We start from the raw sequence: 14,186 nt of genomic DNA, 5'->3' as shown, positions 1-14,186 counted from the left end.
CCTTTTGGGGTACAACATTTGGAGATGGAATGATGGTAATCCGTGGTTTCTGATTTCCCAAGGTAGGGATGACTGTGGTACTTGAAAAGAATTCTTCAGATGTTGGACTGGTTATTTCCAAAGTAGCTGTACTGTTTTCATGATCTGGAGTCACCCTAATGTGAAGAGGCTGTCCCTGTTTTGGTGAAAGTACAACCTCCCCAGGATGTTCTGGACTGCCATGTGTTCGCGTTCCTTTATCATGAGTTGTCTGGGGTCCATTTTCTCTCTTTCTCATCCATGGTATCCAAGATTTTCTCATTCCAAGCTCATTTGCTGCTGGGGGATACCTATCAAGCACAGATGAGCGCTCCATGGGTTTCTTCAGGCCTACCTGTCTCAGGTTACTCATGATATGATTTTCCTCTTGGAAAGATTTCCTTATGAACACAGCTGGACTTTCTTCTTCTGCTGCTTCACTGCTTACTGCATCAGTTTGCACTCCAGTGGATGTCACAGGAACATCTACCATTCTTCTGCCATTTATACTTGGTCTCAGGGCACGGCTGTATCGCTTAGAAAGCTCTAACTCTCTTGTTAAGCTTAGGACCTCCTGCCCCATGCTTTTGTTCTTATTTTCTTCTTCCATAAACCGCTGCTGAAGAACTGAATAATCAACTTGGAGCTGGGAAAGCTGGTCTTCTTTGTTCATCAACTCATGAATTTTTTCCTTCAGAGCTTGCACTTCTGCTTTCAAATCTCTGCTTTTGGCCTCCTCTAACCGAAACCTGTGCCTCAGCTCTGCTTCCTGACTCACAGCTTCACCCTTCTCTATTGCTTTGTTTTTAGCAATCTGGAGCTTCATTTCCTCCAGCTGCTGAGACAGGAAGTTGGCTTTGTCCTGCTCAGTCTTAAATTTCTGCTCCAGCTGATCATACTCATCCTCTGTCTTCATCAAATCTCCTTCAACCACTTCCAATTGCTTGAGGCGGTTTTTAAGTCTTTCAATTTCAATGGTTAGTTCCTTAATCTTGTTATCCTCATGGCAAGTTTGTTCTAGTCCTTTTCTGGCTCGACCTCTTGCTATTTCTCTTTCTACTTCCTGTATACCATCAATTCTCTTCTGCAGCAGATCAACTCTACAATTCAGTTCAGAGGATTTTTCTTCTTCATTTTTCAGTTTGCTGATTAACTCATCTCTTTCCTTTGTCAAATTGGACACTTTTTCCTCCATTTCAGACTTCAGTTTCAAAAATTTCTTACTTTCCTCTATTAGTTTCTCAGTCACATCCATAACTTTGCCTTGTTCCACCTTAAAATTCTTGTTCAGACCTTCAACTTTTTTTTCTTCTTGTTTTATTTTTTCCATCATATTTTTTCTTTCATCAACCAACATGACAGTAAATGACTTCAGCTTTGTAAGGTCATCTTTTAAGCTTAACTCAGCCTTTTCCAATCTACTTTCTGAAGATTCCAAGTCTTTCACTCGGGTCTTCACTGTATCTAGCTCATTTATCAAGTCTTTGGTTGAATTTTTTTCTTTCTCCAGGTTTAAGTGCAGCTGGGTACAATCAGACTTGCTTTTACTGAAAGCTTCTTCCAGCTTTTCCAGTTCTGACATTCTCTTTTGCAATTTTTCCACTTCAAGTTTCAACTCTTTACTACGGTGTTCTTCCTCTTGCAGTTTCTTCTTCAGCTCTCTGCACTGGGATTCAGTTTTTGTGATCTCCTCATCTTTGCCCTCCATTTCAAGCACACGCTTGCGAAGGTTCTCCACCTCGGCCATCAAGCTATAGTTCCCACATTCCCCTTTTGCTATTTTATCTCTTAATTCCTGTAGTTCTTCTTCAGATTTTTGAAGGTTTTTGTTGGCTTCTTCCAGCTCTTCTATTCTACGAGTCAAACCAACCAACTTAAGCCTGAGCTGTCTGTTATGTGACTCTTGATTAGCCAGTTTAGCAGTCATCTCCTCATTTTCTTGAGAAAATGTTGATGTCTTGTGTTCAAGTTCTGCTTCTAACTTCATCAGTTTTTGTCCATCTTCTTTTGTTTTTGAACTAATAACTTTAAGCTTTTCTTCTTCTTCTTTTAGTTTCTGAGTAAGATCCTGTATTTTCTGACTTTGCTGACCAAGCTGTTCAATATGCATTTGTCTTTCATCCACCAGCATGAGTGCAAATGATTTGAGTTTAACTAGTTCTTCTCTTAATTTATTGAGTCTCTTTGTATATTCTTTCTCCTTCCGGGCTTGATAGATCTTTTCCTGTTCAAGAAGCTTCTTTAACCTGAAAAATAATAAATGTATTATACCAGTGCATTTTTCACCACCAGTTTTCCATTTTTATTAGTACCCAAAATAGTCTTTCAACATATTGTTCCATATAAGAATTGTGTTCCCAAAGCACAACTCCTTAAGCTTGAAAAGTTTACAAAATATCATATAATATTAGTTACCATTCTGAAAGCCAGTGTAAAGTGTTAAGATTTTATCCTTCAGCTGTTGTAAAGTACTGCATGGGTGTAATTAAATACATTAATGACAGGCGTAACAAATTCCTCTTTCATGCAGTACCATTTACTAGCAGAATATCTTATCTTCTACATGGACTACATGTATGCACAGATAACAAAGATATTAAAACACGGCTTTGAACTGAACTATAGTTCAGTCAATGTAGTTGTCAATTAGGGTGACGGTGAAAGTGTAGTTACTCAAAAGGGCATGTATATGGCTTTCATATCCCAACCTGTTCTTTAAAGAGAGAGGTTCACCAGCTTGTTATACATATAAGAATGAATGAAATGACATCAGAAATGAAGCAAAAGTTTCAAGTAGCCATACTCTGGTGGATCACTGTTGGTTAAAAGTGAAATAGCTGAATGGGAGTACAGTATGCCAACGCTGGACTGGTCACCATCTAGACATCACACAATAAGAATTTTTTGCAAAAACAAACATGGTACCCTGGTGACGGTTATGTTAAAGTATTAGTTTTTTTGTTCTCAGTTCCACAGAATACACAGCTAGTCCTGTTCTGTTGACTGTAAGGGTTGGACTATTCAAAACTCTGAAAGCTGTTTAGCAGGCACTTTTTTACTTAACATCTAGCAACTAGAGGGCAGTTGTATTTCCCAGCATGTCACAGAATACAAAGGCTGATATATGAATGAATCCATTATCAGAAAGATTATTCAAAACTCTAGGTAAGCACTGATCATTTTTCTAGTTCTATTCATATAGCTTTTCAAAGCCAAAATGAAACACATTTATAAATATTTTAGGTTTATGCTATAAACCTAGAAAACAATGATATTAGCATAGAAAGTATCAGAGCACTTTTCAACAGAAAATTGAGAATGATGCTGTTCTGCTGATATGAAAAGTGGTTATATTATTGTAGGGATATTTGTTGCCTACAGCTTAGGAGTACTGTTGTAAAAGCAACAGCATAATTTAAAAAGGATACAGAAATGTCTTTGTAAGCTATTGTAAAATTACATAGCTTTCAGTCCATTATCAAAGTACTTTCAGTTCCTATATGTGTAACAATAGAAATCTATTGTCTTTGTTCTATGTCCAAAATATTTTAACCCACAACAACCAAATGAAAAGCTAGCTCTCACTGAATAGTAAGAACCATATTAACTTGAGGCAAAATCAAAACGGTTTCTTAAGGCATCTCCAACTTTGGCTATATCTGCAATATATGGCTGCTGCTGCTTTAATTACAACAGTAGCATTAACATGATCAAACCCCTGAGTGAGGATGCAGCTCTGCTAGCAAAAATATTTTTTTGGTCTCAGAATTACACCAGCTCTCCCACATGACAGAGTTTGTGTCACCTGAACCTGCCTTCTGGTGTGTCTGCACTGGGAGTTTTTACTGGTAGACCTGTTGGCTCTAGGTGTGGTCTTTCCATACTCCACATCAACCTGGCTTTGCTGGCTGAACTTTGTGGTGCCGGCCAAGTGTTAGGTGCCCTAACATCTAAAACAGAGATGCCTGTCCCCAAGAGTGTAGTCCAAGGAACCAGAGGCAAGGTGCCCAAGGCCTCTCTACATTGTACAATGCAGATAGTCAGACACCTCTAAAAGGTAACCTAAAGATTACAGATGGTGAGTAGGGAGTCTTATGTAGAGCTAAGCAATAGGAAACCCTAACCCTCTCTGGAGCTTAGAAGCTTCCATCCACTTATGATGCAGACTACTGAAAACTCTTATGGGCAGTAGCAGTTCACATCTTTTATATGACTGCCTAATGGGTAGAGCCCTCACCCTTACAGGAGAAGCCAAAGTTCAAAATTCTTCACAGCCTGGGTAGATTCAAACTATAGAAGGGTCTGGATGGGAGCATCCTCTATCTATCCTGTTGAAGGTGACCATAGAATTTAGTTCTGTGAATATGTGCCTTGGGACAAAAGGTGAGCAAGCAACAGGGTCCTATCTCTGTGGCCTAGGATCTAGGGTGCTAAATCAGAAATGGAGAGACTTAGGTTCCAGGTCCTGCTCTCAGGATTATTTCTGGTTTTTTATCTGGTATATGTCTAATGTAAATCCATAAACAGTTCAGTAAGCATGGAGCTAAGCCAGGTCTCCCTGCTGCCAGGTGAGTGCCCTAACCACTCTTTCTGGCTTGCCTTCCTCCCAGCCCTCTGACTTTGCCACTCTTTGCTGTATGGTTGTTTTATGTTAATAAAAAGGGTGGAAGAGCTTCAACAGGTGATCAGGTCATTCCTCTGTGAAGTGTGAGATGTGGGTCTGGAATCTCAGCCTGAGGAAAGCCTAGACCCACATTTTCAATTTTATGGTTAAGTGCTGTACCCAGCAAGCTGTTAGTCAAGATACAGGCACCACCAGAAGCTGTATATTTTAGAATGAAAATGATTGTGACTTGTGTGCTCTGCATGAAACTCAGTGGTTTCAGTATGCATTAAGTGTGCGCAAAGCACATGTAACAGATCAGGCCTAAGAGATGTACATCTTTATACCTCAATTCTATTCAGGAATTAGGTATCTAGCTTCTCAAAATGAAATACTTCTTAGCTTGCAGGGAAGTCCTGCTTTAGGTGCAAAGAGATTTTAGTAGTTGAAATTTGGGTATCAGTTGAGTTTTCTAGCTGCCTGAGTAGTGGTATTTTTTATCATGCTTAGCCACTTAGGTGCCTACATTTTTCCTAAGCACACAGTTTACAAATCTAGATTTTTTTCCCCTCTTGGTTCTCAGTGACTGTTAATGTATCTTTCCTGTTTCCCTGAGAATCAAAAGAAAGAAGTGGAATGAAAGGCTATAAGAAAGGAGAAGACAGCCAGAACCTTGCAGGTACAGTAAGTAGTAAAGGTCTTCCCCAAGAAGAGGACAGTGAGGGTAAGAAGAAAGTAGAAACACAAGAAATTGAATCTCTTGCTGGATCAGGAAGGAAGGAAGCAGAGGGAACAGAAACAGTGAAAATACATGATGCTGGAATGTGAGAAGGGATGGAGAGAATTAGAAGCAGCGGGAGAAAAGAAAATACATAAAGAAATGGAGTAAATCTTGGTGTTGCTTGCTGCACCTAAGAGATATGGGGGAAAATGAAGGTGAAAGAAGATGCAAATGAAGCATATAATAGGGTTATGTGATTTTACACCCGCACCTCCATAAATGTAATATATCTCATCCAATGTACTAAATACCCTGATGGAAAATATGTAGAAGAAACCAAACAACAATTGCATACCAGAATGAACACACACTGAAAATCTATCAAAAACAAAAATACCTAATTACCTGTGGTTGTACTGTGTGCTTGTACTGTGGCTGTATTGTGAGAAGTACATCTCACAAGACAACCTCTCTCTCCAATCTCTCAGTTCTAATCCTCAAAGGGAATTTGCAAAACAGCTTTCATAGACAAGCCTACAAACTTCATTTCATAAATCTACTGGATACAAAAAAATCATGAACTAAATACAGACACTTGATTTATGGCACATTATAACCTGCCTGCCATCTGATAATCCCAGGTAACCTCTACATTTTCCCAGCTACATTCTATCACCAAGTCAACATTCCCCTCTTTCCCCACCCCCACCTACCTGTCTGGCACCTATTGTCTCTCATCCACTTCGATCTTCACTGCCATTCATTTGCATTTTCACAGACCTACATTTTGCATATTGGTTTCCATTCTACCTAGTAGAGCACACAAAACACCAGCAGGTTCTCCCTATGCCTGAAGAAGGGTGTTTGTGCCTGAAAGCTTGCAAAGAACAATTTTTCTAACTATTTAGTTGGTCTAATAAAAGATATCACATTTACCCAAAGAACTTGTCTGCCTATACTAGGATTATATGTTCTAGGATTTGTGCATAGAAAGGCATTGGCAACACAGAAACTTGCAATACAGAAGTTAAAAAATAGGAATTAACAGATCACTCAGAACCCTTATAAGGTAAGGAAAACACAAAAGAACTGTATCCCAGAATGCTCGCAAGCTTATTTTTCTAAAATGTTAATTTAAAACAGTCCCAATATCTGATCTACTAACATTTGGTCAAGATTCACATCCTTATGAATTTAACTCAGAAGAAGTTGGTCTCACTTGCTGGATCCAGATGTGCAGGCACATGTGGTTTGTGGTGCTGCAAATCTCTTTGGAGCACCACAGACCACAATTTGCAGCGCTGGAGCAAAATTTGCTACCAGGATTTCCCAGTAGCAAAAAAACCCGAGAAAAAAAAAGGCAGTGCAAAGCATGCCAAGTGCCATGTGCTGTGTCAAATGTGGAGATAAGGGAGCAGGCAGGCCAGGATTGCCTGCTCCCCTGTCTCCATGCACTGTAGAGCCCCCGTCTCGAGGCACCCTGTGCCCCAGCCAGCCTCTGGCAGGGGTACAGCATGCCTTGAGATGGGGGCTCCGTGTGCCTTAGTGTATCTCCATTTGCCTCAACCCAGGACTGCCTGCTGTCATCTCGAGGCACTCTGTGCCCCAGCCAGTCAGTGAGCAGCTGGCTGGGGTGAAGTGTGCCATGAGATGGGGGCTTCATGTGCCTAAGCACAGGGGCTCCACAGAAGAGCCCCTGCACTGAGGTACACAGAGACAGGGGACCAGCCAGCCCAGGGCTGCCTGCTCACCTGTCTCAAGGCACCAGAGAGAGGCTGGCTGGGGTGCAGGGTGCCCCAAGATGGGGGCTCCACAGCACGCGGAGACAGGACCCTGTGTCAGTGTTGCCAGCTCGTGATTTTTGGTGCTGTTCTTAAAGTCTATGCTTTGGGAATGTGAAAAACGTAGCTCTTTCTTTTATATATATATAAAGAAAAGAGCTATTTTATATATATATATAAAAGAAAGAGCTACGTTTTTCACATTCCCAAAGTGTACACTTTAAGAACAATGCCAAAAATCATGACAGTTGGCATTGCCACTTCCTGGCTGGCTGGAGTGCCAAAAATCATGACATTGCCCCACATGCCACTTCCTGGCTGGCTGGAGCGCAGAGTGCCTCCGCATGGGGGCTCCACAGCATGTGAAGAGGGGGAACAGGCAGCCCTGGGCTGGCCTGCTCTCCTGTCCCCATGTGCCGCTCCCTGGCTGACTGGGGCACAGAGTGCCTCAGTGTGGGGGTTGCCTGCTGGCTAGCCCTGCGCTGAGGTACCCTGTGCCCTAGCCAACCCCACTGCAGCACATGGAGTAGTGGGACAATGTGTCCCTCTGCAAACTGCATGAGCAGGGACATGCACTGCAGCACAAAGTAGCGGCATAAATGTGTGCAGCTACTGTTTGTGTTGCTGCAAAAGCACACCCCTGCTCGTGTGGACCCAGCCACTTAGACCAAATATCAAACTGAACATGAAGGAGTCTAAGCTGGCATTGCTTATATAAAAAAGAATGAAACCAAGCAGAGCAGGAGATACTTTAGTTTGCTCATTCTTTCACCTGCTGGTTATTTGCCTTTATATATATAGCCTTTTTTGTTACACAAACTCAGACATATGTAAAATGGATTCCGTAGACCAAATTCAAAGGCAAAGCACAGGTAGGAGATGCACACTAATTTTGTCAGATCATGATAGTTTAAGGGAACCTGAGTGTGGGTATAATGATCTACATGTTGAAGGGACCAGGAAGCCATGGCACAGAGCTCCAATACTTACAGTGGTATCATGATTCTTAAAATACCTGGTATTTTGAGCTTCATTTTTTTAAAGCTAGCTTCCAACTTTCATAGTTAAAGAGAAAAGCTTGAAAATGTGACCCAGATGTTTAAAAAGCAGAAGGTAAATATAGTTTCTAAAGGTAATCTTGTGAGTTTGGGGGTGACTACCTCATGATTTTTGAATGCTTGCAGTTAACCATACTGGATGCACACAACTTGTATGCGGCAGTTTCTGCAGGCTCTGGATGTAAACCTAGCAGTCTTCTAAACAGAGTGAGAACCAGTTCAGTCACAACCACAAGCCACTTCAAACTGAAGAAGAGGCTGCTAATAATATAGCTCCTTACAGGAAGAGGTCTTAATTGAGATAAAGCAAAACAGAAAAGCCAACAATAAGTAGGGGTCTACCTAAGTCAAGGAGGCGGCTGGTGGATTTCACAGGCAGATCACAGGGCCAGCTGCCATATTCATGGGTTGATCATGGCAGTACCCTCCCCCCACCTCTGATTGGTCAAGGGGCTCTGATGGCCCTGCCCCTCATTGCTGATTGGCTGTGAGGGCTGTCCAGCATACAGCCCCACACCTCACCACTGATTGGTTGTGAAGGCTGTCCATTATGTGGCCCCAGCCCTTGAAGTTGATTGGTGGAGAGGGGTGGGGCCACATGACAGACAGCGCTCTCCACCAATCAGCAGCAAGGTACAGGAGCAGTAGCCATTTTGGGCTTCCCTTCACGCGGGCAGACCCCTTCCCCCTGTCCCCCTATCCCACTGGCAGATAGGGCTGTGTGAAACACCTGCATTTTGTTTTGGTTTGGGATTTGGTGTTTAGGAAGGACACTGTTTCATTTTAGTGTTTTGTAAGGCTGTCCGAAACGGCTGTGTTTTGTTTAGTTTCAGAATCAGCATTTCAGAGGGACAGTGATTCGTTTTAGTGTTTTGAATCACCATCCCATTTCATTTCAGCTGCAACTGTTTCAGAGCTGATTCAGAATTTCAATGGTGTTTTGGCCATAGGCTATAATGGGGAATCACAAAACTGCCTATAACTTTGTCATTTCTTGCCTGATTCAGAGGAAACATGCAGGGATGCTAGCCCCTTCTGAGGCCATGAAGCCTGCCAAGTTTCAAGGAGATAGGTGCAGGGGTTTCTGGGAAACTGCACCTCCTACTGTTCAAAGCAAAACTAGTATCACTTGCCAGCTGCAGAATCTGGCACAGCCCTGCCACCCTCCCAGGGGGTGCGGGCCCCCAGATCTGCATGCAGGATGACAGCAGGCTTCCGCCTCTGGCTGGAGCCAGTGCCAGCACTGGGTTATTCCCAGTGCTCAGTGTGGGCTACACTGGGCAGACTCAGGTGCTAGCGCTGGCCCCAGCCAGCAGCAGCAGCATGCTGTAATCCACATGCTCTGCAGCTGGTTAATGCAGAGCTTTAAAAAAAAAAGAAAAAGCCCCTCACTCACCAGCTCTGGCAGCAGCAAATAGAGCCTCTGAGGGCTCATGGCAGATCCCCGCCATGCAGCACAGGGCAGCAGGGAGTAGCAGGGGGCAGCAGGGATCGCCTCCCCCCCCCACCCCGGCACCCGCAGCATCATGTGGATGTAGCACAGCTCAGCAGGACACCAAATGCTGCCTGGGAGCTGGGGTGGATCTACCTGTCAGGGATCTGCCTGTGAGCTGGTGCAAATCTAACTTCTGGTCCGATTCCCCACCTTTCTAATCATTCCCCCACCTCTTCCTGGGGAGCGCTGCCTCTGGGTCTGCATGCGGGGTTTCAGCAGGCTGCTGCTGCTGGCTGGCGAAATAGCCCAGAGCTGCCACCATCACCAGCTGGCAGTGGCAGCCTGCTGTCACCTGGCATCATCTAGGGGCCTGCACCCCCCAGGAAGAGCTGGGGGCAGTGATCAGAGAGCTGGTGGAAAGATCAGGAAGCCAGGGAATCAAACTGGGAGGTGGGGGAGGGGCAATGTTTAGGGACCTGAACATTTTCCCAGCCCCAAGTTCAATTCCCCAGCACTGGTATTGGAAGGGACCTCAGGGACAGATTGTTGTCACTGGCCACCTACAAATGTCAATATCAGAGCAGTCCTTTCCCCACCTCCTTCCCCTGCAAGCCTGCCTCTGAAACTTTTCATAAATATCTGAATCATTTCAGAAAATTTCCAAAACTTTTCGGATGGCCCATTTCATTTCGAAGCTGTTTCAGAGCCCTGTGTTTTGTTTTAGTTTCAGTGTTTCAACTGTCAAAACATCCAAATCTAAAACCAAACGGGTGCCAAAATTTCACACAGCCCTACTGGCAGGCTGTGTAGCTGGCCGGTAGCACCATGAAGACTGATGGCTCCCTTTGAGGAGTCAGCATTTTATTTTCAGTAAGTTTTCTTTTTTTCACAGATTTCACAGACATTGCCCACTTTTGTGGGCAATGCTGGATTTTGTGATTTCCATGAAATCTGCCAAATCATGATTTCGGTAGGTTGCTAATGATGAGAGAAAGGACCTGGAGTCTTAGGTAAAAACTGGTGCTGCCATTGTTTTGCTAAGACTGTTCAGAGAGCTTGAACTTTTCACAAAAAGCAAAACTGTTTTAGAAAAAGTAGTATTACAGTACCTACATGTAGGAGTGAACTCGTGAGCACGAACTCATAAGTGTAATACAGTCCTTGGGAGCATTTTACTCTATCTCAGTTCTTATACAGTAAAGATAGATTGCCTATAGTTTTAGCAGTGACCTTTCATGAAGTAATAAGCTTCTATTTCAGTATCCATGGAAACTATTTTAAGCTCCATTTCTGGGGCAAAAGAGTGGGATAATCATGTCAAGACTAGCTTGGGCCCAAAATATCAGAAATAATATAGAACAATGTTCTGTTTTATGGTGTCATTAGCAGGGATCTGGGTTTTCTGTTTGCCATGGAAAAATGTGGTAAAACCCAGATTTTCTCATTTTAAGGAGAAAAACCCTAGCTTTTCACCTGTAAAGGAGAAAAATGAGGGAAGTAATGGGTTTGCCCTGGCAGACTGGCAGAGTTCCAGCCTGCAAGAGTCTGGGGGGAGGAAGGAGGGTGGTCAGACAGTGGATGCCACATGCATGTGCACATTCACACATGCAAATGGCTGGCAGTCAGTCTGGAGAGTAGCTCCTGCAGGTAAGTCTGGCAGAGGGGACCTGGCACAGCAGGGCAGAGTGGGACTGGGAGGTGAAGCTTGTTGCCACTGCTGGGAGCTCTGTACCACCATGGCAAGGTACCCCCTGCCTGCCCAGCAGCAGCAGGGGCAGCAGCATGGAGCTGCTGCCGGGTGGGCAAAACGCACCTCCACATAGTGGTGCAGAGCACCCAGCAGCAGCAATGAGCTTCCCCATGTGATCCCACTCTTCCCTGCCATGCTGGGTCCTGCTGACTGGGCCGTGGAGACACTCGGGGGAGGGCAGCAGGGCAGTGAGCCCCAAGCCTGAAGCGGGCAGCCTGCATCCACCCACCTGCAACAGACTGCACTCTGGCCATGCCTCTCATGGGAGAAAGGCAGTCGGGCTCCATGCTCTGCTCTGCTGCAGCAGCCACCACCTCCCCCAGGCAGCAGCCAGGCTTCAGGTGCTGCTGTGATGGGCAGGGGGCTGCAGACCTGGGTCCCTGGACCCATAGCCCTGGCAGCTGGGGGACCCCTCGCTTCCCTGCTTTACCTTTTGTTTTTCTAATTTCTACCTATTTATATTTTCTCTGACATCCTGGCACACTTTTATCTTCTCTCGTTCTTGTTTTCCTAATCTCTTACTATTCCCTTTTTCACAGACAGCCTCTTTTCTACTTTGTATTCTATCACTGTAACGTCTCCCTTTCCTTTCCCCTGCCTCCTCCCCCCTCCCTTCTCTGCCTTACCTTTTGTCTTTCTAAGAAAGTTTGCTAAGAACTTTTTTCCAACTACTCAGTTGATTTAATAAAAGGTATCACATCTACTCAAAGAACCTTGCCTGCCTATATATGTATATATTGGTGTTTCACTTTAATTACAGAAAAATGCAGTTTTGGGGAGTTTCAGTCAGAGAATTTGTGATTTTTAAACATAGAAACCAGGATTCCTGGTCATTAGTGTGGTGGGCTTGCTGACAGCAGCCTGGTTTTCTGGCTCGGAAGGGCTTCGAGCAATTGATGGAGTGTTCCCACCAATCAGCTGATGGCAGGGAAGAGACTTGCCCCACCCCTACCCAGGGGCGAGGCGAAGAGCCAGACCTGAGAGGGGGACTATCCCCCTCTCTCGCTGATTGGTCCATTTGCAATCTTGGGGCAGAGCTCCCAGAGGGAATAAAAAGGCAGCATGTCCAGCACACAGATAGCTGTGACGGGGGATAGAGAAGAGGACAAAGAAGAGCTGGTAGAGCTGGCCAGTGGGGAGAAGCTGTTGCCCCTTAAGAGTCCAGAAGAGAATTGTTGAACAGGGAGCAGCAAGCAGCCATGTTCCCTCAGCCCCATTGCAAGGAGGCACAGTGAACGGTGCAAGAAGGGTCCAACAGGGACCGAGATCCTGGGAGCTCCACAAGACGGCTCAGGTCTCCAACCCCTGGCACGAGGCCAGGCAGTCAGTGCACAGCCAGTGCACAGAGGGTCTGAGAAGGACCAAGGCCCTGGGATCTGCATGAGGTGGCTCGGGTCTCCAATCCCTGGCACAAGGCCAGACAGTCGGTGCACAGCTAGTGCATGGAGGGTCTAGGAGCGGACCAGGATCCAGGAGTTGCTTGAGGCAGCTCGGGTTTCTAATCCTTGGCATGAGGCCAGGAACACGGTGCAAAAGTAGTGCACGTAAGGTCCGGGAGCGGACCAAGACCCCGGTGCTGCACAAGGTAGCTCGGGTCTCCAATCCCTGGCACAAGGCCAGACATGCGGCATAGAAGGGCCATCAGTGCACAGGATGGTGTACAGGGCCTAGAGAGGGCCCAGGCCAGAGAGAGCCATGAGCAGCTGGGGACTTCCCTGCTGAGGGAGGAAACACCTCACCCAGGGAAACCAGCACAGCTTCATCAGGCCCAGAGAGTTGTGAGTTGCCCTGGAAAGGGGGATTCCCACAGGGGAGGGGATTCCCCCATCATTTAGGGCTAGCACCCTGTGGGAAAGCCCTGAAGGGCAAGGGGTCTTGAGGGTTCCCTTTTGTGGGCTATTCAAGCTGGGTAGCGGGGAGCCTGAAGGGCCCTGAGGATCTTTTCCCTCTCCTTATTTTTGGGGCATTGCCACTGCCCCAGGACAAGGACTGTTCTTTTTTTTCCTTTTAGAGATCTAGCTTTCTCATCTGATGTTTCTGCACCTCATATTTTGTGAACTTGTGCCTCACGCTTTGTAGATTAGTATTTCACTAGAGTATAAGATTACATGATGTTTGCTAAGAACTTTGCTCCCCAGATCCCTCACCTACATCCAGAGTATTTGCATAGAATTGTATATATATTGCACATAGTTTCCATGTGTTTATATATATATATAAGTTCCATTTTTAACTCTTCCTATGTATTAATAAATTTGTATATAGTTAAAGTCTTAAGACATGTCCTGGGCTTTACTCTATAGGGGAAGGACAAAACTGCTCGTAGTAGGCAATTTCACCCCACAGTGCACCTGCCCTGCTCACATTCCCTTCAAATGGAGAGGGGAGTACATAATTGGGTACTACCCGGGCTACATTAGTAAGCAGAAAAAAAAATCAGCATTGTCTTGCTATGATACTTACTGTATAGTACTTCACCCTCAATTGCTACACTGGAATTTCAGTAGATTCTAAGACTCCATCTTGCCCCTTACGAGATTTGTAACCAGCATTGACTTGGATCATGCTGTCACTCAGACCTGTGACAGTACTCACTGTCACTCACTCAACTCTGTACAGAAAGGACAGGGTGGGGAAAAACGGGGGAGGGGTTGCGCTCTATGTCAATGAGCAATATACATCAACCCTCATCAAGACGGAATCCAAGGATGAGGAAGTAGAAGGATTGTGGGTTAGGTTACATGGGGGGCAAGGAGAAAGGGATTTGATGGTAGGGGTCTGCTACAGACCCCCACATCAAAGGGAAGAAATAGATTCGGG

At 45.0% G+C, this 14,186-nt stretch overlaps 1 protein-coding gene across 1 annotated transcript in view; it reads right to left on the bottom strand.

The window, feature by feature from the left end:
- FILIP1 (filamin A interacting protein 1) overlaps positions 1 to 14,186 on the bottom strand; it is a 218,497-nt gene that overhangs the window by 26,138 nt on the left and 178,173 nt on the right. The window contains 2 exon segments of the mRNA XM_025200098.1: position 1; positions 3 to 2,264. The exon segment at position 1 is cut by the window's left edge and continues 534 nt beyond it. Coding sequence (XP_025055883.1) covers position 1; positions 3 to 2,264 — 2,263 coding nt within the window.

This window comes from Alligator sinensis, unplaced genomic scaffold, assembly GCF_000455745.1.
Source record: "Alligator sinensis unplaced genomic scaffold, ASM45574v1 scaffold37_1, whole genome shotgun sequence".
In the NCBI taxonomy this organism is placed as follows: Eukaryota; Metazoa; Chordata; order Crocodylia; family Alligatoridae; genus Alligator; species Alligator sinensis.
The sequence above is the reverse complement of the archived record's forward strand: the minus strand, read 5'-3'. Positions and strand labels throughout refer to the sequence as shown.